The 22,976-nt window shown below is 36.4% G+C and overlaps 1 protein-coding gene across 4 annotated transcripts in view; it reads right to left on the bottom strand.

Annotated features, from left to right (window-relative positions):
• Positions 1 to 22,976, bottom strand: part of ATP8A1 (ATPase phospholipid transporting 8A1) — a 121,566-nt gene that overhangs the window by 48,986 nt on the left and 49,604 nt on the right. For all 4 annotated transcript variants that reach the window (XM_076336183.1, XM_076336181.1, XM_076336184.1 and 1 more), the window contains 9 exons: positions 22,380 to 22,485; positions 20,926 to 21,008; positions 20,713 to 20,762; positions 14,555 to 14,624; positions 13,417 to 13,501; positions 9,598 to 9,737; positions 7,538 to 7,676; positions 6,255 to 6,319; positions 1,889 to 2,061 (listed from right to left, as the gene is read on the bottom strand). In XM_076336183.1, coding sequence (XP_076192298.1) covers positions 1,889 to 2,061; positions 6,255 to 6,319; positions 7,538 to 7,676; positions 9,598 to 9,737; positions 13,417 to 13,501; positions 14,555 to 14,624; positions 20,713 to 20,762; positions 20,926 to 21,008; positions 22,380 to 22,485 — 911 coding nt within the window. The remainder of the gene's footprint in view (positions 1 to 1,888; positions 2,062 to 6,254; positions 6,320 to 7,537; positions 7,677 to 9,597; positions 9,738 to 13,416; positions 13,502 to 14,554; positions 14,625 to 20,712; positions 20,763 to 20,925; positions 21,009 to 22,379; positions 22,486 to 22,976) is intronic.

Below are 22,976 nucleotides of genomic sequence, written 5' to 3' on the forward strand. Positions count from 1 at the left end.
TTTGAAATGCAGAGTGTTTCACGCTGGAGCATGGCTACAAACCTAAACCATAAAAAAAAAAAAAATCAGTAAAAAAAAAAATCACTTGGTGGCATAACATATCACTTGATAGCAAGGAGGGAAAGACTACAAACCAGGTGTTTATTGGATACTGTAACCTCATTTGCTTTTCCCTGTCCTTTTGCAAGGCAGAAAAATAGCTCCATTTTGAACACTGATTTTTCAGATGAATCTGCTTTATCTTAATGGAACATTATTAAACTCTCTACCTCAACACAACCACCTTCCATCTATTTATCTTATTAATCAAAAGCAGACAATCTATTAAGGTGTATTTACAACAGTTTTCACATTTGTACACACCATGTCTCTACCTTCAGGTAGATAATGGGGTAGGCAATCAAGGTAGTAGGTAGTAGGCAGTAAGCTTATATAATTTATTGGAAGAAGATTTGAATTTGGTAAGGAGTGATGCTGAATTCTAAGAATTGTTCAGTTCTTGTACAAAATCCAGGCTGACCTCCTTTTTCATAGATTCTTTTTCTAAAGCAATTATTATCAGACATAGCATCCTATTTAAATATGGAATTAGACATAACTTGAATACACAGGCAATCCTGAAAATTTCAGTACTACATTAATTGTGAGAACTGGAATTTGTGACACTGTTGTATATTGAGAAACAGCAAGCTATAGGGACTCTAGAAGAGCTCGAATACCTTGTCCGAGTTAACTTTTCCTCTTTTCATATAGGAAACAGCTTTTTCCATGCTACTACAAAGGTCAAAATAGTTAAAAATATTCTGAGAACATTAACTGGCTATCCTTGTAATAGTTACCTCAGACACTGATGAAAGTAACAGCCATTTCCATAGTTCTGGAATGTTTGATTACATTTCTAGTACAGACATCCTATCTGTGTTGCCAATGATCTTGTAAAGAAAAGTCCTTGCTTCTGCTTTTTGACAGATTAATCACTTAGCCTAAACCAAGTTCTTTAAACATTGACAGGAGCACTTCCTGTTTATCTAGATACCAAGCACCCAACTTCCCTTTTCGTTCAATCATTCAAATGTAGAAAAGGTGATGTACTGCTTAGGATATGCTTGCAGTTTTTGTGTTTAATACCATAAAAATACAAGAAGGCCCCAAAACACATAAGCTATCACTTATACAGTCCTATGTATTCCTTCCTTAATATAAATCTGGAAATATTAAAAGGCAAGCCAAACTGCTTTCATATTGTGTATATTTAAAGAAAGGAGATATTTAATTTTCTTTGATCTGGAAAAAGTTCCCTTGTTATGGTAAGCTTACAGCTCTAATAGCTGATGTTTACAGGAAAGGATGAAACATCTGATTGTAGAAAAGAACCCCAAACCAATCACTAATAATAAAAATAAAAGGTGTTTCCATCAGCTTCAGGAAATAAAAATCACCCAGAGTAGTACCTTTAACATTTTTGTGCATTTCTTACGCAGTGTAATCCATGGCTTACAGAAAAGCAGAGAGATAAAATCTTGCCTGTGGAGAAAGCTCTACAAAAGAATCCAGATGTGCTAAACCCTGCAGTTAACTGTAGTATCAATTTAAGGTTAAGATCAGTGTCTCAATCTTGCTGAGACTACCCTTGATGGATAACAAATTACTTTTCTGGGTATATGCAATCTGAATGACTTTGTTTGACAGGTACGCTCTGTTGCAGACTGCTCTACAGAAATACTTTGCTTGAATGACTGCATTTCACTTCAGCTACTGAAGGGTTTTTTTTTTTAATATTTCATGGTTGGACAACATGGATGTGTTTATTTTCTCTGAACTAAAGGAATTTTCTTAATTTTTATATGTCAATAAAAATACTATAAAGAAAGAATAACTCAGACCTTACCTGCAACAAATAACAGCCTTACATGACAAAGCCAAATCCAGGAAATATTGTCTCACTCCAAATGTCAAAGCATACTTCAGAGATTTACCATCAATGATGAGAGCAAAATCATTTTCCTTCCTTAAAGCATCACCAAGAGTACTGCAATGATGGCTAAGCGTCTCTCTTGTTCCCTGTTGTACAAAAAAATTGTGTCCATTATTTTTAATTCCTACTATTCTTAAGTCCAAATCTTTTTTTTAGTGTGATCAGAAACACTAGCATTTCGTTTTTTGAGGAAATTACCTTTTGATTATGCTATCAAATAGACAGTATAAAATGAAAAAAAGTATTTGCAACAGCTGTACTATTAGAAACCACAGTAGAAATGGTGTGTAGGATTGCTCTCGGACTCCGCCAAAAAAAAAACGTGTATAAGTTATGGTGGAACTTTTAATATTCTTTGAATGGCAACAAAAGTTACATAAATGTCTGCTAAAAGATATTATCAAGTAAGTTTTCTATATACCTATGCAAAAGAAAATTCACATATATATAGATAGATACCAGAAGAAACAATTTCTGTTCATTATTATATAAAATGGTCCTAAATGTTTAGGAAAAAAAGTGAAAGAAACATCAGATAATTCATAATATAAGTACATGCATTATAACTGATAATTCTAACTATCATATTAAATTTATATTTTAAGATAAGCCCGCATCAACTACATGTATTTTTCAGTTGCTAAGGGCAGTTTGAATCACACCTACACAAGTCACTGTTCCATGATCCAGTACTGAGAACTTCAGATTATATTCAGTAGACAATACATTAATCTGTAGTTACGCAGCAGAACTTCATAGCCTGCTTTGGGGAGGTCACTAATATCTAGTTAGTTACAGTACAGCTCTACCAGAGTGTCATGAAGAAGAAAAAAATTGCTTGTTGCATTTCTTTCTTTTTTAATGGCCTTCACAGAGCTACAACATACTATTCTTCTATTGTATCCTGCATCACAGCCCATAAGTAAGAAGCATTTAAAAGGCGAAAGGAAGATGAAAACAAAACTTCTGCTTATAAAATACTGAATTTGGAAACCAGCAACATCCTATGACAACAATGTTCCTGTATTTTTCTATAAGTTTAACAACCAAATAACTGTGCTACTTCAGTGATGTCAGGCATACGTAAATAAAATTTGGTGTAACCACCTAAAAATATAATACTGAGAAGCAATTACAAATCTCAAAACTGTAAGAACTTGCTAACAAAAACACATTTTGTTTGTGAAGCTAAGCAGCTGTTCATGGGAATGGAGCCTCAAAACAAACAATGCTGCTAAAAAGTAGAGATATCTAAATGCTTCCTGGAAGTCTTTCTAGTTCTATACCAGCCAACGCTAATTGGGGACTGGGGTTTGGGGTATTTTTCTTTTAATTCCATAAATAAGGGTATTGGTTCATACAAAAGAGGATCTCTTATTTCAGCAGAGTTGGGATACAGTCTAAACAATTTTTTTTTTTTTACTCTAACTTCCTCTGTCTTGCATGCTAAGGTCATAATAACGACTAATTTGAGGAGGTATTTGTTTTGTTAAATCTGTTTTACATGTCTTAGGGACAGGGGACTCTGCCTGTCCCTAAAAGGATTAGAGTTGAACCACCTCCTTTTTAGAAGAAGCCACTGGTATACAACAGATACTGTACTACTATTTTAACAGCAAGGGCAAGAAGCATCCACTTACTGCCACTCTTTTTTCAGTACTGCGAAGAGTATGCAGACCGAGAGAAGCCAACCTTCCTAACTCCTATGAACATATCAACATCTTTATATAGCCAAGAGCCTATAGCCACACCTTGCAGAGCCAAGGAGAGGACTGCCACAGAGCAACTCTTCTCAAAGATCCTAAATACACAGGTCCCACTACACTGGGATTTTTTTCGTGAAGGTTTCATGGCTGCTCAGTTCCTCCTGTGCTGAGGGAACTGGGTTGTCCAGCAGCCCTCATGGGAGCACAGTTCCCCTGCAACGTAAGGGACAGAGTCCCAATATGAGAGGTGGACCTATGCTGCTCAAAAGCCAAAGTTTCAGCCATATTCCTTAACAGACAATATTCCAACTAAGTATTACGGCCTCTTGCCAGTTGTTGCTGGTATGCAGAAAGGAAAAAGGAATTGCATCCACCCTTGCAGCTGCACTGACTCAAGGTTCTGCAATCACAGTAGTCCATCCCTCTCTCCATTTCCTGAGACCCGCTCCACTCCTCCATCAGAATTTTCAAGGCCATTTTTTCACTCAACCACTCGCACTAGAAATGGAGACTGACATCTGACTCCAACCACACCAGCAAGCAGAAGGTAGGACACAAGGTATACATTAATCAAACAGTGAAACATGTACCATCAAACGAGGCAGAAAACTTTTAATGGAGTCTCTTGTTAAAATACTGGCATAGAGCTAGTTTATTATTATTTTTTGAACTTCCTCTTACCCTCAAACTATCTGATTACTACATTTATCTGCTCCTGAAAAAAACCCACGATTTATGTTACCACCACAGACAGATTTGCAAGCAACCAGTTTGCATACGCAATTTCAGCTGCCATATGATACCTGCATCCCCACGTACTCTGAACGTACTTTGTGCATATAGGGAAAGGATCTATCAATCTCTACACAATCTAGATGCTTCAATTTGAAATAGGGAGTACAGTGCAGTTATATCAGATACTATCTTTTATTCTTAAACTATATTTATATACATTTATTTTTAAAATATATTGCTTAATATATATTTATTCAACTTTTTAATCATCACACCAGAAGTGGTTAGTGTGCAATGCTTGTTTAATGAGTATTTATTGGACTCCTTTTAGCAGTTAAATAAAACTACATCACTTCATTTCATTACATATGAAGAAGTATACAAAGTAGTCAATCCTTTGCACTTCAAATCTATTAAGTATTGCAGTAGTTCTGAAATCCAGCAGTCTGTGTAAATAACCTAAATATAGGACAGAAGTTCTCACTTGCATTGGTTAATTTTTACTCAGAGACTGGTTGAGGAGTGAAAAACTGAGAAGCAAAGTTAAGGGCTAGAACCAAAAGCCTTCCCTGTTTTTTCAACAAACAACGATTGCAATCTTTCAAAAGCTATCCAATAAATTAAACTAAGAAAAGAAAATTGCCTCTCTTCATTAATATCACAGGCTACTTGTGTCAAAAGTTGCTTACTCTATCAACAGACTCTGGTTCCAGACATGAATCAACTGCTTCTGCCTGTCCCGTGTTTGGGATTTTATTTTAAATTTTATCAGCAAAAATACGTTGCTTAAAACAATTTACATTTGAAATATAGTCATCATGATTAAATTCATACTAATGTTGAAAATCTGTTATTCTAAATGGGTCAAAACATTCAAATAAGTACTTATTTAAAGAAAAGTAGTAAGTATTTTAAATCATGTTGTAGCCTACTCTTACATGCTACCACGGAATCCTTCAGTTAAGGCACTCTTGCTGATGTTCATACTTTCTTTTCACTTTCTCTCCTTAAGTCCTATCTTGAGCAACTTCACCACAATATAGACTAAGGTAAACTTCATTTCAGGGTTTCCTCCTGAAGCCTTCTGACAGTGAGTTTTCCCACTGAGGAAATTCTTCCACTTCCAAGCTCATTGAAGGCTCCCTTAGAGGGTGGTAAAAGAATTTAAGTTCTTTCCCCTCACAGGATTTTTCACTTAATATTGCATTCCTACCTTATCTAAAGAATCTGTTCTCTACAAAGCACCGTATACTTGCAAGTTGGTAGTTTTAACCCTTACTTGTACTTCAAGATCTGATTACAATTTCAGCTGTTTAACCGCACAGAAACAATTAATTTTGGGCAGATAATAAGTATTCTGTAAGAAACAGCATTAGAAAGGAACTTAGGATTAGTTTGTTTGGGCACTGCTAGGTGCTACGAGAAGCCCGTGAAGCTCCTGGCTTTGTGCCTGCATGGATGGAGTCATTTCACTACATGGAATTTGTTTGCTCATCATTCTGAAGTTCATTTTTGTAGTAGCTACACTGTCGTTTTGGAAGCTGTAGACTAAGTTTCTAGTTATTCAGTAGCATATTGTCACAAACACCATATGGTCTTCCAAGTATGCAATACTAAAGCTAACTGAGAAGACTACAGAAACAAGCAAAAAAGCAACCCCCTAAAACAAAGAGAAACAAAACCCCCCACCAAACTGTGGTTTTAGCAGAATTTTCTGTGTTTGTCCAGATAAATAGATGCTCCAAGTCATTTTTCAGGCCACCTCCACCATGACGTCTGGATATTTTAAGCAGTAAAATAACGTTTCATTAACTGAAAACTTTGCAGATTTTACTTACATCAAGAGAGCCTTCGTTTATAACAATTAGTCCCATGTTCTTTCTCAAAAGTTTACAGGAGTGACCTGTTAAAAACATTTTTGTTATCAAAAATTTGTTCCACAAAATCCATTATAATATAGCAAAGCATTTTTTTCCTGTAAGAGAACTACGGACAGAATTAAAAATAAGACTTCCCCAGCTGAAATCAATGGTAAAAAAATTATACTGCATTCCATAAAAATTAGACATACAGGTACTAAGTCAGAACAATCAGAATGTTCCTTGCTGCAACTTGCAGCTGTTGTGCCTTATTCACAGAGGTGCTCAGTAGAAGGACAAGAAACATCTTTACAGGGAGTTACAGAAAACAGCACACATCTCCCTCTGCCTTGCAAATTTTTGGAACGCCACTTGCATTTCATACAAAGTTTGCATATATACATGTTCCCATTCTTTTCTTTTATTCTTTGATGCTTTAAACAGAATGCATGCTGTGTGCTAATGATGCAGGCTGCCCAGACAAATATATATCACCATTCTCAAAGTGAAAATACTGATATTACGTGTATTGCCTCAAACCTGAAGGTACTAATGAAAATAACCTTAGATCAACTGTATCATGTGCATATGAAAAGTTCTTTAAGATTAAGAATAGTAATAGTAATAAAAAGGATCCATATGACCAAATAATGCTTTATTTTGGGCACACATCTAGGCTACTTCAGAAGTGCTGATACGCTCACATGCAAAGAATATTAAACACAACTTTCATGATTTAAAAAGACAGATTTATCGCTGTTTATAATAAAAGGAAAGAATAAAAGGAAACCTCTGATTGATGGTAAAGTTTATAGTACTTTAATGCACAATCTATATTGTTTTGCTTTAGTTAAGATTATGGGCCCTACCAGCTTTCTTGGAGAGAAGAAAAAATACAGAAGGGAAACTAAGAATACTTACATCTTCTTAATATTATTCCCTCTCACTGTCAAAACCCAAACAACGTATTCTTTTTAATTCATTTTAGATGCTACAAAAAAGCACAAATGCCTATTTTTTTCTTCCTCTCTACGATAACATGAATTTTTCTTGCTGTTACTGTTTTAACGGAGGAAGAATCCACCATTCCCCTCTCCCCCTACCAGTGACTGAAAAATAAGTTAACATTTAAATTCTGGAATACCATATAATATTACTATTTTTTACAAGATACCTTTCCATTCTGAAAGCAATTTTACTCTAGCAACTTCTATCATTTCTAAATCTGTAACAAAGTCATCAAATAAATGCAAATATAATACCGATGTTAATGGCAGTCTCTTGTTTGTCCCCAGTAAGTATCCAAATTTTTATGTCTGCTTTCATGAGTGTCTCTATGGTTTCAGGCACTTTGTCTTGTAGTTTATCTTCAATTGCTGTTGCTCCAAGCAGCTGAAGATTCTGTGAACATAAAATATTCGGTACAGGTAGTGTTTTTGGTTTAAATTCAGTTTTAATCTTTCCATTTCTTTTGTTTAAATTTCCATATTTACAACAAAATTAAGGGTCTCTAAATTAATTAATCAGATTTGGTATCAACTAATAAAGATCTTCCAGTTTATTCCTATAAGCTTTTAGTTAAATATCTATGTGGCTTGACAAACAGCATAGCGTGACCACTCAGACTTCACCCAATTATTCACAAGCTCAGTAGCTTGTTCAGCAACAGCTACCTTTTCCTGAGGGGCACCTCTCTGATTTGAAGACTTAAGGAGTGCTATTATTATGTCTTCTCTCACTTGTAAATTCTCTTCACCTTGTAAAAAAAAAAAAACCAAACCTGTCAATTCATCTTAATCTTAAAACTATAATCTTGATTATGTTTGGTTTTAACTTCCCATGCAGCAAATCTATATGGTTTTTGTGAATACAGCCACTTTTATACTTCATCTGTCTGTACCTTTAGAACTAGCTAAAAACCCTGTTAATGATACCACTGTAAACCTAGTGTATAATAGTGTGCAATCCTGGTTTCAGCATGGCCTGCACACATGCTGAGAAAGTACTTGTGCAGCTAACACAAAAATTTGTAATGGTAGCAGGGCTGCCATGGCGTTAACAAAGTTATATAGTTTTAAGACTGTCTTGTGCATGTCTGGACAAACTGCTCATCTATGTAAACTGAAGTCCCACAAGTGACTGAAGCTATATACCCTCACTCTTCTTCCATGAATTAAACACTGCAGGTTTTTGAGGGTCTGATTTTTAAGCAGTTTCATCAATGTAATCTCTCTTATCCTTTCCAAGGAAAAAAACCCCACAACCCAAAACAAAACCCCCCAGAAAGTCAAGTATCAAAACTTCAAGCAATATTGATCTCATGAACTCCTTTTGCTTACACATTTAGGAGCCACAGGAGCCTTTTTTGTTGAGGCAGTGAAGTCTAACTGCATGCTTGGCTACTCCAGCAGCAGCGTTGCCAGAAACTCAAGGGAAGTGATTATGACTCTGCTCTTTGTGAGGCTGCATCTGCGCATTACCTCCCTTTCTGGGCCTTCAGTACAAGAGAGGTTGACAAAGTGGAGCAAGTCCAGTGGCGGGACACAGAAATGGCTTGGGGCTCAGAGCACACTGTATTAAGAGTAGCTGAGGAAGCAGGATGAGTTTAACATGGGCAAAAATAAGGCTAAAGGAGGGATTCCACAGCTGCCTTCTGCTAACTGAAGAGGACTTGCAGAGAAGCCATCTTCCTCTAAAAGGTGCACGGTGAAAGGGCAAGAGGCAATAGTCACATTCCTGCAGCAACAGAAATTTTAATTCAGAAAAGGGGAAAAAGAATAGTTGAGCACTAAAAAATAATAATAAAAAAAATGCCTACTGCAGCTGGGAAACCTCCCTCCTTGCAGATCCTCAAAACTTCAAAGTTCTGGCCAAGCAAAATTAGCCCTGCTTTGAGCAGGGATTTGTGTCTAGATGACCTCCAGAAGTCCCTTCCAACCTTAACTACTCTGTGGTTCTAAGATCATTATACAATGAAGCAGATGTTGTTTGCCTGTTATTACACTTTTTTACACAATAGAGCAACGCTGAAAAAAAGGCTTTCCAGTAGTTCAACTCAAAATCAATTCTTTCTGGCAAGGTAGCTACTCGCTGCAAAAACTTTGTCAAAGTAATCTTTCCTTCATTTTGATCATCTAAACTGCAAGGACTACATGACACAGCTGTCAGTATGTTGCTAGATATTTTCTGTCTAAGCATTATTCCTCAATAATGATTCAGATTTCATGGTATAGAAAGCAAGGACATTAATTAGAAAATCACTCTCCTCGCTCCGCCCCCCCCCCCCAAACCCCAAACCAAAAAAGCAGAAAGCTACACATACTTTTTCAATTAGTTCATAGCTCTCCTCAAGCTTGAGTGCTCTGTTCTGTATAGCTGTAGAAGCACGGTGATAAACATCTAACCACTCTTGATAATCACTTTCTGAAATCTCAGCCACAGCAAAACACAGAGTTCTTAAGCCTAAAGAGAAAGCAGATAGGAAGTATGATTCAGTATTTGTTAGTCCATTCCTTGATATGCCTGCAACAAGTAACTACTAAAAGCTGAATTTATTCTGTATTTTATGTATGCTTATGCTGATTTTCAACTTACTGCTGCATGTCATGAAGAACTTTTTTTAATATAGATAAAGTAAAAATGATAAAAATAGCAATTTATTCAACAGAGTAACTCTTTCACGGTAGCTGAATGTAATACAGGTAATGTACTTCAGGGGAAAAAATTAATGAAGTTTTACACAAGATTCGACTTATCTTAAACTGTAAACAAAACATGAAGCAATCCCAAATTACACTTGCTGAACAGGTATATACATCAGATTTTTAGGAACATTAAAACTATAATATTAAATTATATTTCTGAACAAAAATTTTATAAACTTAAAATGTTGCTATGCTGGAAAGCAATAAGGTTAAAATATATCAGCATAATGTTACAACTACCCTCTTCTTCACCCCTCCTCAATATCCTTAGGAAATTCTCAGCTGAAGTTTGAAATTTACCATCCAGAAGCCGACTTTGAATCTGCTCAGATTTAATTTTCCTACCTCACAGATTCTTTCAGCTTTCCAAATTCTTAAAATAAAATCTTTGTGTACAGACAACATTTGGAGATTTTACTTAATAATCTTTGAGCTGGTTATACTTAACAGATTTTTTTCCTTCAGCAGAAACCTGAATTGAGCACTACAGTGGGAATTTGAGACTGCAAGATTACAAGAAACATCTATTTTTTCACAACACACATTTACATTCAATTTAAGTAGCCAGGTGTGAATGTCCTGACAGTTCATTTTCATATTACGAGCATGAAATTGGCATAACTCTTTATATACTGAGAAGAGCATTGCTCTAGCCAAATGATGTCTTACGAAGCCACAATTTGCAGGCATGTAGATTTAGGAGGGGGAAAGGCAGGACCAATGTAGTTAGTGCCTTTGGCCTCTCCTCTAGGAGCACCATAACTAGGGATAGCTAAATGCAATCTTTATTTGTTCACAGGTTTCTGTTGTCTACAGCTCAGCACCAGCAGCAGTTTTGAAATGATCAAGAGGCTGAGCATGAAATAATACATATGTGTCTTAGATGTAAGACAGTAATTTAATACCTTCAGGATGAAAACCATGTGTAATCCTAGTATCTTGACAAGTGAACAGCATTAGGAATATAGCTTCTCACCATCTAAACCTAAAGAATTAACTTAAGGCTAACAAATCAACTGTTTGGGGTTTTTTTTGTTTGTTTGTTTTTTCCCCCCCTTCCTCCTCCTCTGTGTAATAAGGATATGCCAGCAAGGTCCAAAGAAATAAATACGATGTGAGAGGGAAGAAAGGAATTTATGACTGACTAATAGTAATACTATTTCCACAATTCTTTCAAAATATTTCATGCAGATGATAGAATGAAGAAATCAGGAATATAAGCAAACAAGTTTTTCAAAGCATTTGCTTTTTCTTTTTAAATGAGAGCCTAATTATTTCTTCTATTTTTAATTAAAAAAAAAAAAAGATTTGTGGAAAACAAAATATCCTTAAGTCTGCTTCTTAACAGACTGGAACAACAACACAGGAAAATGATACACTTTCTCTATTTATCCAAGCAGGCATTAACACTCAAGCTTAATAAACGCTTAAATATAAATGCCAGCCACGCTAACCACTTCATTTTTGAACAACACACCAAGAGCATGCAGCAAATGCCAAGGACATACTGTACTGCCACATGAAAGGATACACATGAGAAACTTTGCAACGTCATCGGCTGCAATTTAAATCTGATGCAAAAATAAATACAAATTTCTTTAATCGATTCCAGAGAGAGACATACTTAATTTTTTTTTTTTAAAGATTGAATTTTATGCTTTTGAAAGGTCAGCAATTCACCCTTCTGAACAGTAAATCTTTTCATCTGTTGAAAAGAAGGGTACAAAAAGTACCTGAACAAACTTCTTAATACTAGTATGTATGTACAGTGGTTTTAAAAACGGGTGGAATTTTTTACTTTTTATGTTGATTCATTCCGTCCAACCTGACTGCTAAGGCAAAAATGGTATCAGTTGTACCACTGACTCAATGAGAACAGTAAGTAAGAATTGGACTGAAATTTTCATATCAGTTCACACAGGATAGCAGATACTGATCTATTTTTACCTTTGCTATAACCAAATATATAGCCTTATGACCCAAACTAACTTCACATGTAAGTAACTTTTCCTTGACTGATCCTGGTTAGGGCTTTATAAAACCCCAAACTGGCCAATCAGCTCATACACTTAGATTCATGAGCTCAAAGGGTGTATCTGTGGCTTCATGTTGTGCCATCAGCCAAATCTGTTTTTAGTTCTGCTTTCAACTTTATTGTATAATATATTATAACTTTGATACTCTAAGATTATTTAAGGCTAACCAACTGCTTCCTGCAGAGATCTTGATATGGAAAACTAACAAAAGAAACAGATCCATGGCTTGCTTCTGCTGTCACTGACAGAATCAAGATACTGAAGGTGTTGACTACGACACTAATCAAAACGCTAAATTGCATTATAAACCAAAAGAGAAAAATTAGAGAACTCATATATGTAACAAACAGAAAAAGGATCTTTCCTGATACAAGAAGATTTGGCCAGACATCAGTTATCAAGAGGTAAGGACTGTATTTTAGAAGGAGAATATTTTAATAAAGTTTGTTTTCACATTAAAGATAATTGCTTACACATTAAAGATAATGTTCTAGTAACAGTGTATTAAAAAAAATGAAGAGGTAAAGAAAATTGCAGTTCAGATTCCCATAACTATTACAATTCTGCTTCCAAGTACTCTCTCCCAACTCATCAATAAATTAAAACACTGTGATACTTCACAATACAACTCTATAATCCTTTACTAAGATACCAGAAAGGGGGCACGGCATGGAAGATCTAGGAACTGTGCTAGAAGAACTTAGCAGGAACCCTTCTACAGTCTGCTTTCCTGCTCATGTATGTACTGTGGAATCCACTATTATTAAGTAACTAACTGGCTGTTTGTATCAATCGTCTTAATTTCACAGTCTTTTAAATTTTACTTAATATTCCTCTATTTCATGAACCCTCGTGGAGGGGTTCCCCACCTTCAGCAACTGCTTTGTAAGAGTCATTGTTAAAACAGCAGAGATACCAAACCACACCATATAGAAAGCTAGTGCTGACAACTCCTCTTACTGTGATTAGTGACAGAAATAATATAGCATAAAGCTACCTTAAAAGCACTATGCTAGTAATTTCCAAGCATCTTCACTTTGGCCACTTCTTCCTGTGTGCCATCCCTACAGCATTCATTGTGTGTGGGACATGAAAGTGATCACAGAAACAAACAACGTGCAATGTGTTTGCTCTCTGGAAAAATATATTTTGTTTAAAAGACTCCACTGTGTACTGTGTGGGTGTTTGTTTTTTGGTGTGGTTGTTTTTTTTTTTTTTTTTTAAGCGTGAACTTACTGAAGCTTCTCAGGAAGAGGAAGATCCTTTTTAGGAGGCATTACTAAAACATAATTTTCAAACTTAACGTGACTAAAACATTACAGCAACATAAAATTGCAAAACTGAAAAGTTGAGCATTAACTGAATTTCATATTTAGTTTTATATTGAATAATATCACCCACCTTCTGTAGCAAACTGCTCTAGATGTTTTAAGGTGATTTCTTTGTATTTTGAACTTTCAGCAAGACGGTCATAAATTACAGTATCCTACAAAACGAATAAAATGAACGCAGAACAACTTAACAGAAAAATTAGATTTTTTGTGTAGACAATACAAATCACGTAGGAAAATGGCAGAAAAATATGTAGCACTGTATTAACTTATTTCAGCATCAAAAATGAATAGAAGTCATTTTATTTCAGAGGAAGGAAAAAAGGACATTCCACATCCTCAGATTCTCTAATTTTACAAATTCTGCTATGATGCAGTTTTTCTCTCCTACATTTTTTTCTGTTATTTCTCTTCATTTTGAAAAGCGCTGCATCTTCCTTTGTCTTACCACGTGAATTCTTTTGATCTCCTGAAATGCTGCCTTCCTGTTTAATATTAAGCCCACAAGGTAAAAACAGTGTTTCATAACTGCCATTCTCAGGTTTTTGTAGCCAGCTTGATATACAGAATATTAACAAGAGCTTCTTCTCTCCATTTGAGAAGATATGGAATGGACATTTATATTCAATCAACTTCATTTTTTTAAACCATTCAGGAACTGGATTTGCATTCCCCTCCCCCTCAAACTTGACTTAAGATACAGAACAAAAACTAATGAGCAACTCTGCCATTCCCAGATACATTAAGCTATCTTCCCATAGATCCTGTTTTCAGGAAAATTTACTTCTGGCATAACATCAATGGTAGGTTAAAATTCCCATCTAGTCACTTATGCTAGATTACTATTTCTACCTAGTGATTCATGCTCAGCTACTTCAGCAAGTAACTAATAGATTAAACCATACATTCATCCATTTTCTTGGAGCACAGAAGGACGCAATTAATAGGAAGCATAAAGGTATTAAGTCCGGTACAAAGAATAGGACGAACAGGTCTGTCATACCTTCATAGGCAGTTAGTAAAAAAAGACATTAACTAGTTCATCACATTAAACAGCTACATAGTAAAATGATGTAAACTGAAAAAGGCATCAACATTCCTTCCCCCACATTTTCAATGTTTTGACTGCAGTTAGAACAACCTTTTGCTTTCGTATTTGTATTGGTAGCACACGTTCTTTGACACAGTGAAAACAGAGTAAAACTCACAGCTCCTTTGCAGTAGAGTCTTAACTTTCCCGATGGTGTGCGAACTATCACTGACATTCTCTTCCTAGTGCTGAAAGAGAAATAAATGCCCTATATATGGTGGTTCATAAATATAAATATTTACCAACATTTTACCTAAGAATATCAACATATATCTTATATAAGACAAAGGAAAAGAAGTAAGGGCTATCTATTCTGAATTACATTCTCAGGTGACTGGGATGGTAAAACAGTTTTACTGTCTAATAATTAGAGTGAATGCTGTTTTTCTGTGCATACTTCTGTAGGCCTTTTTCCCCGTAAAAACAAATTTGAGAATCTTCACCTTCATCTGAATACTGTCTACTGATCACAAAAAAGCATCTTAAAGCACAAAGCCCATGTGACCGATATCATAAAGAGGTAGTGCATCACAGACCATTTCAGCTTTTTCTTCCTTCCCAGCCAAACAGTCTCTTGTACACTGTACTGTGCTGCAATCCTATTACTGTCATCCCAGAGTATCACTCATCATGCAAAGTTTTAAGCATGCTAAGAATTGGAAAGGGGCTCAGCTTGTTTTAACTACTCTCTGGCTCTCAGTCGTTAATGAGATCTAAGTATTTTTTCTTTTTGTCCTCTCGACTGAGGTAGGAATTGGAGGAAAGCATGGAGAAGACTGTCACTCTCTCCTTTCTGTCTTTCCTTTCAGGTCCTCCAACAAGCATACTTGAGATTCAAGATCATGTCCAGTCAAAATGTGTATTTATACCATAATTCTTTCAAACTTCAACTTGTTAAAGAAATCCACAGACACTATTCAGGGAACAAAACACATTTCTCATACAACAGTTCACAGTAAAATACACAAAAGAGATGGAAGTAAATGGTCCTTTTACAATTTCAGTTCCTGTTGGAACTGAATCCCGTTCATAAATCATCAAATCGCATTATTGTATGAATGGTTCCTGAAGTTCAGACTGCCATGGAAAACATCCTACAAGTGGAATGTGTGGAGATAGGTGGAGGAAAGAATTTTATAATTACTAGTGAAATAACTGACTGACTAGTATCTTCAAGAAAATATTTTCCTATTCCACCTGTGCATGCACTTTGCTTGAAGTACAGACATCTGAATGGCAATATTAAATTACATTTCTACTGTGAATATTGCACAAGAGAGCATAAAAAGGCATTAACTGCTGCAACTTTTTCTCCATTTCATCTCTAATCCAAAAAGCTTCAGATAAGCAGAACTCCAAAACCCCTTAGTGTCCAGTTGGGGATCTGCTTAGACAACAGTGGAGAAATTCAGATGATTCAAAATGCACTTGGTTGCCTAAAATAAAAGCAAGTCTCAGGTGCACTTTGATTCCTGGAAAGATTATCTAGCCTACTGCTACTTAAATTCATTATACCTGCCTGAATGCTCAGTTAAGGACCTGTGGAGGAATTACAGTAATTTAGGGTTTGTATAAATAATGATTTGATATATATGCCCTTGACAGGTAAAAACTCAGCAGTTTTGTACATACTTGTCTTGCAATACCAGAAGGTTGCAATCCTGAAGTTCTGCATACAGCTGCCTATCAATCTACAGAAGATGTATCAGAGAATAACCAATGTTTTCCTGTAGCATTCTGAAACTTTAGCTATAAAGACAGAAATTGAATCTTGACCGACAAACATTTTCTTAGTAAAACTGCAACAAAGCTAATGAGCAGGACTCACTGTCAAGGACTTCTAACTTTTTATGAGCCTCTTCATTGCAGTGACAGTTTTATTTCCTTTTCTTGATGAAATACAGAAAACTGTAAAATTGCACTACTACAAATAACTGTCAGTGTGAGACCATTTTTTTTGTTGTTTTCTTTACCATAGGAGTCATGCGAGCAGCCATAAAGGCAAGCTGGTTATAAGGGGAAAAATACTGAACAGAAGATGTCTGCTGAAATACCGACAGAGAAAATGCCTGCCAGCCTGGGAACCAGAAACATCCTTGAGAAGCGCAGCCAGCATCTCTGAAGTACAGCTGGGTACCTAGAAACCATTAATAAGCACAAAACAAGGAACTGTAACGGTAACTTATTGTCTGGAAAGGTGAAAAAGTCTGGAAAAGGGAGAAAACATTCTGAGACAGTAGGAATTGGCAACTGCTATTGGTTGGTCTAGCTGAAAGAACAGAAAAACAGTCTGGAAAAATAAAAATTGGTCTGAGAGAAAAGAAAACACCATCACCTATTGGCTGTCACAGGTGAAAAATAGGTTTCAGCAGCACCTATTGACTACTCCAGATAGTGGTGTCCTATGCCCCCTTATGTCTCTGCCGTATAAAAATGACTCGCTTTTACCCAAAATGGAGCCTATCTCTTTGAGAACTCCCCCTGCATAAATTTTAATCTGAGATCTCCTAGACAAGTTATTGAACCATCACCAGGAACACCTGGCTGACTCCAGACTCTCACCCTCTGAAGTGAGACGTTGTCTGCCATCCACTTTGAGGCCACACTCCTGGGAGCGGTTTAGTGAGCACTATAGCCATATTATTTTAAATAATGTGTGTGTGTGTGTGTGTGTGTGTGTATGTGTATGTGTGCATGCCCATATAGGTAACTCATTCTAAGTGTATTTCTTCACTAGTGATAATTTAGTAGCAACTTGTAACATATGGAAATATATTCTTGCTACTGCTATCGATTGCTCCTACTATTACAATATAATGTACTTTCTTTATTACTGGTGAGTATATTTGCTTTACTAATAGTAATTTGTAGTAATCTGTAATAAAGAAATTTAGAAAATAAAGCCTCCGTGTCCTTGTGCATTATAGAATCCTGCAAACCCAATGTCATGATCTCTATACACCTGCAGACCAGGTAACCCTTTGGGTCATGACAAGGAGGCAGAATAGCTGGTAATTCCCACAGAGTTGCCATGGGATTACAGATGGACAGAAGCATCTCAAGGGGACAGAAATACCTCCCTTGGTCACAAGATTTGCCACTTCCAGAATCTGGAAATGCAGAAGTAGCTCTTGATGGGCCCCCTGTTACTTTAAAATCTGTCTCAGGTTTAAGATGAAAATTTTTTTCAGAGTGCAAGCACACAACCACAGAAAACAAACACTGCTACAGAAGTTTTGGTACCTCCTCTGTCAGCCACTCATTCTTTTTCTACATTTAGAAGTATCAATGTTCAGTCACAACACAGGATCAGTATATTCTGGACCTCTTTGAACGATGGAGAGGAGATAAGGTCTCAAATGCTCTAGAAGGAGGCTTTCTGTCTGCCCAGTACAACAGTCAAGGCAATGTGGATTATTCATAAAACCAGACAGGACTAGTCAAGCTATTGCTGTATTTCAGGTAAATACATTGGCATTCTAAATCAAAACCATTTAGTTTTTAGACAAGAAACTTTACTCTGTAACTATTACAGACTGTTTCTGCTAGACTGTGGAGATATGCCCCAGGTATGCAGATGAAAATCAGTCATTAAATCAACAGATGGTACATACTCCAGATATTGAGATATTATTACTAAATCTGTACTCAATACTTGCCAGGGAAATTAATTCTGGTGCTAAAAATTCAATTCATTCCTCCAACAAAACAAGCAGATATAAGTCAAAACCTCATTCAGTAGCACTGCTAGTAATGACACGCTGATGCAAGGACTGATGTGCAATTTGTGCAGTGATAGTGGACATTGCTTATGCTTACTGAAACAAGGAATCACATGCGAAAAATCATGCTCATCTTTGCAACTGGCCCAGGTGAAAAGACAGTGCACGTACTCGGCACAGGGATGACAGTAAGCCCAAGACATTCTTTGCTTCTGGATCCTTAACTGACATAGTGCCTTGCTTCCCCCTGCCTCATAGATACATACCCTAAGAGTGGTTTTGGCTCCTAAGAGACAGCTGCAGTTTTACTATTTGTTACAGTTCCAGGTGAAAGAATACAAGAACAGGCACAACACTGCACAATTCCTTCCCTGACAGTATGGGGAGCCCTGAACAGCAGAGGGTCTGAACGACTCTTCACTTCCTTGAGCTTAAGGTACCGCAGCAGTTGTGGCATCTGAGCAGAGTATCTACTGGAGGCAACCTAAACTCAGCACTAGTTATCAAGACACTATTTGCTCCACAGAGATTAGCACTGTTTTAGGAATAATTGTCAGCTGGTTAAGAATTATCAGTTGCTTTCACCTTTGCTCACCTGCCTGTTAGACTGAGAGCTACTTCTTTACATATTGTGTAAGTCTACTACTTCTCTTTTCACAGGCACAGCTATGATCAGTGTAAAAAGAGAATACCATAAAAGACAACTCTACCAAGCATTCCTACAAGTTTTATTCTGTAACATAGGTCCCTGAAAGACTATCCTATCAAATGTTGACACTGTGGCACTCTACTTGCAGAAGAGACTTATCCGGCTTGTATTGGAAGGTGGAAAGGAATTAGTTTGCATTTTTCTGGGAAAAACTTAGAACACCTGGATACTCTTAACTCAATAGTTTAATCGCTACAGATTACTTCTCTGAAGGTACGTGCTCCTACCCATACAGATGGTGTTATGTTTTGGAGCCAAAATTTCTCTTGCTGTGGAACAAGGGTGACCTCTAGTGCTTCCAACAAGTCAGTTCCAAGCAAAGCTAAATATTAGAGTAAGAACAAAAACAGCTATAAAAACTGAATGCTTAATAAAGTTCGGTGATTGGTATCCACCGAAAAACTTAATCCTCCAAAGGTTAAGATTTAAAAGCAATTCTCCTTTCTCCATAAAGTATCACTGTTTAAATTACAATTTTAGACTGACACAGAAGTTTAAAAAGATCTATGAAATCAAGACAAAGATCAAAACCAGAAACAAAGTAGGAATCCTTCACTGCTACTCCATGAATGCAGTATAAACCTTCACAGATGCCAAACTAACAACAACGCACTTTGTACTACATACTTGCTAACTTTCCAGAACAGAAAGTGAAAGAAGTGCCTACAGAAAAATGAAACCATGGCATAAATCTGAAAAATTTCAAGTATGTCCTCTACAATATATAAAAACAACATTAACTGCAAGCAGTCATTAAGAGACATTCAAAACTATAAAAACTACTTTCTGTCGCATTATTTTTTTCCACTGTGGTGACCTTTATGTTTCATATTATTATTGCTATTATAACTATAGGCAACTACTCTCCTTTTCACCCAACCTATACATCTTCAGCCCATCTCTCCAGTATTGCCTTGGATTTTTGTTTTTTGATCTTTTTGCTTCTTAGCTAAGCTCAAGGCAAACATAATAGGACAGGAAGGAAAACAATGATCACTTTCCGCAAGTGCAATTACAAGTAATCATTCTAAGAGAAAAAAGTTTCCTCTACATACAAATCTCTTCCCCATCCTGTGCCAAAGTAAGCAATGGGCCTACACGAATACTTAGAACACAGACTGCATGCATGGATACAATTTAAATGGATTTACATAACAAGTGAAAATGCGTCCAGATTTCTTATGGGTAGCCTTATAATTCCAACAGCTTTGACAGAAAATTTTTACTGAAAGCTAAGTGTGTGATAAACTCAGTTTCCAAGAAAACTAACTGGCCAATGCTCTAGTAATGCTGCTCAGAAGGGAACAGGTTTCAGTCTAAAGTACTTAAACAAGTCATAAGCAAGTATATTTAAGGTCAAATGCAAAATTTCATTCTATCAGTCAAGGCAAATACAAGTTATGTAAAACGCTTATTTGAAACTTCCCCCATGCCCCCAAATATAATTTTTTTAATAAGGCACATGGTGCTAGGGCTTTCAGAAATACATTTAAAAGTTCAATTACTTTCCTATGCTGTCCTTTCACATTATTTTTTAAAGTTGTGAGATCAAGGTGGTTTTTTTTTTTATCTTTGCGCAAAAGCAAAAGTGAAAAATATTAGCCAAAAAGGAGACAATGGAAAAAATATATGCCTCTGAAAACGTTTTACGATAAAACCAGGAGTGTGACCTTAATCATGTGTGCTGCTTTGCCTATAGTATGATGACATGCTGTAGAGAGAAAAGCCACACAACCTGCACACTTTGCCTGCACAAACATAAAAACTGCAAACACTTTTATCTGTAAGAGAAATTAATAAAAATATTTTCACAAAAAGACGCTAGGAGCACAATATGCTGTTTACCTTGTAAATTCCAGGACGTTTAGCAGTTCATATCTCTCTTCCTGTCCCAGCTGAGGAATTAAAAAAAAAAACCACCTGAGAATTAATGCAAAAAAACGCAAGGAAAAGAGCAAAAAAACCCAAACAACATCGTACCATGATGCAGTTATTTGGAAGTTATTTACTATGGCAATAGTAAATACAGCAATTATAATGCTACTCCAGTGTACTTACAGACTCTATGATTACTGAATCAGGTGTCCTTCCAGTGAATACAAAACGGAGATGCCTGGCTGCTCTGACCAATGCTCCTTCATCTGTAACAAGTCAGTAAGTTATTTTACAGATGTACCAGAAAACTGTTAGCATACCCCATGATTTACTGGACACAGTCCAAGCTCTTCTACTTGTGACTTCCTTTTTCCTTTATCGATTTTTAAGACTAGAAGTGGTGCTGGAAAGAACTCTTTGTTTCTCCTGCTAAAACTGTGATGAAATGAGTTTACAATTCAGAGAAAATTAAGTGCCCAAAGAAACACGCCTCTCTGCTCAGTAGCAAGAACATCCTCTTCAGAGTTTTAAGTTGTAAACTAATGAATTATATGTTCCAGTAGACACAATGACACCGCTTCATCAAGAGACAAGACTTCCTGCCTTCCATCTCCCTGTAAGCCTACTTTCAGGCAGTTAGAAGTTTGGATGTTGACTAAACGTTGCTTAGAGAACAAACCTCCTAATTGCTAGGCAAGTGCCGTACTCAGTAGGGCACCGGACAAGGTACTTTCCTTTTTGTGCGAGTTCTGTTTTAGAAGAAAAGAGTGATGTCATTCCTGTAAATAATAGATAACTTCAATGCCTACATTCAGGAAACATTTCAAGCAGCGACCTGGACATCCATAGGCATCAGTTCTCTCCAAATGGCTCAAGATGTCAGAACTGAATTTGCTCACCATGCCCAATAAAACACTGCCATGGCCCAGTCAGCTTTATTTATGGCCCTACCTCTGCCCTTGTTTTCCAGTTGTTGAAGGACAGAATTTCCAGAGAGATGGCCACCTAGGAGCTGGAGCAGACAGGGGAGAGGAAGGCTGGATTCTCTCTGCACTTCATGTAATTTCTCCCATCATAGCTTGTAATAATACATTAGCTCAGCAGAGCCGAGTATATTTTAATCATTTTGCCTTGCTTCATCATTTTGCACTATAATCTTTTCTCACTCTATAGTAGAACTTACCACAACATTTATCCTGCTAAAAACATTGCTTGTCCATTTTTGATTACAAACACAGTCTTTGTTCTAAATCAATACCATGGCTAGCGAGTACAGAATAGGTTCACAAACAAGGACAACAATTTGTCTCCCGGTTTGATTTCTATTTGCATTTGAGCAATTCCTTCAGACTTCCACAACAATCTGACAACACCTTAGGAATGCTGTATGGTTAATCACCCTTTGCCCGTACACATGGATGTCCTGCGGATTATGTATTTTCTAAAGCAAATTAGAAAAGTCTAAATTCTTTTTTGACAAGACTGATTTTAGCTGACACCAATTCTTTTTTGGGGGGATATGTTTTCTTTTTTAATTTCAGAAGATATCTCAAAAAACCAATAAACTCTGAATAAAATTTGCTTGTTGAGTTGATAGAATACTTTACCTTATGTTCACTCAATTATTTGATTCTTACCTGGAGATGCTGCTTGATATATAATTTTATCACCTTCTCTTTCTGGAACTGCTGTATGACACACTGCCATCATTGTCAAAAACTCACATATTATTGGTGCAGTTGGCTAAAAAAAAGAAATGTCAGAAAGTGATTAATCATTTAAGCGATAACTAACTGAAATGTAATAATAGATATGGACAAATAATAGTCAAGAAAAAGTTAAAGTTTTTTCCTCTCTTCTTTAAACTACCAACAGCTAAACAGAACAGACATTATCTGTACACTAATTTCATCATGCAGAATAACTTCTTGCTGCTGTACTTCAGTACAGGCTACGTAGATAGAATTTAGTTGCATTTGCTTTCATAACAATCAAAAGTAGATAACCAGAAACATAGAATAATTCAAATTAGCATTTTATAGGGAAGGTTAAGTCTGAATAGGACGAGAAGAAACGGCCTCAAGTTGTGCCAGGGGAGGTTTAGATTGGCTATTAGGAAAAATTTCTTCACCGAAAGGGTTGCGAAGCATTGGAACAGGCTGCCCAGGGAAGCGGTGGAGTCACCATCCCTGGAGGTATTTAAAAGACGTGTAGATGTGGCACTTAGGGACATG

Source organism: Aptenodytes patagonicus, chromosome 4, assembly GCF_965638725.1.
Source record: "Aptenodytes patagonicus chromosome 4, bAptPat1.pri.cur, whole genome shotgun sequence".
Classification (NCBI taxonomy): Eukaryota; Metazoa; Chordata; class Aves; order Sphenisciformes; family Spheniscidae; genus Aptenodytes; species Aptenodytes patagonicus.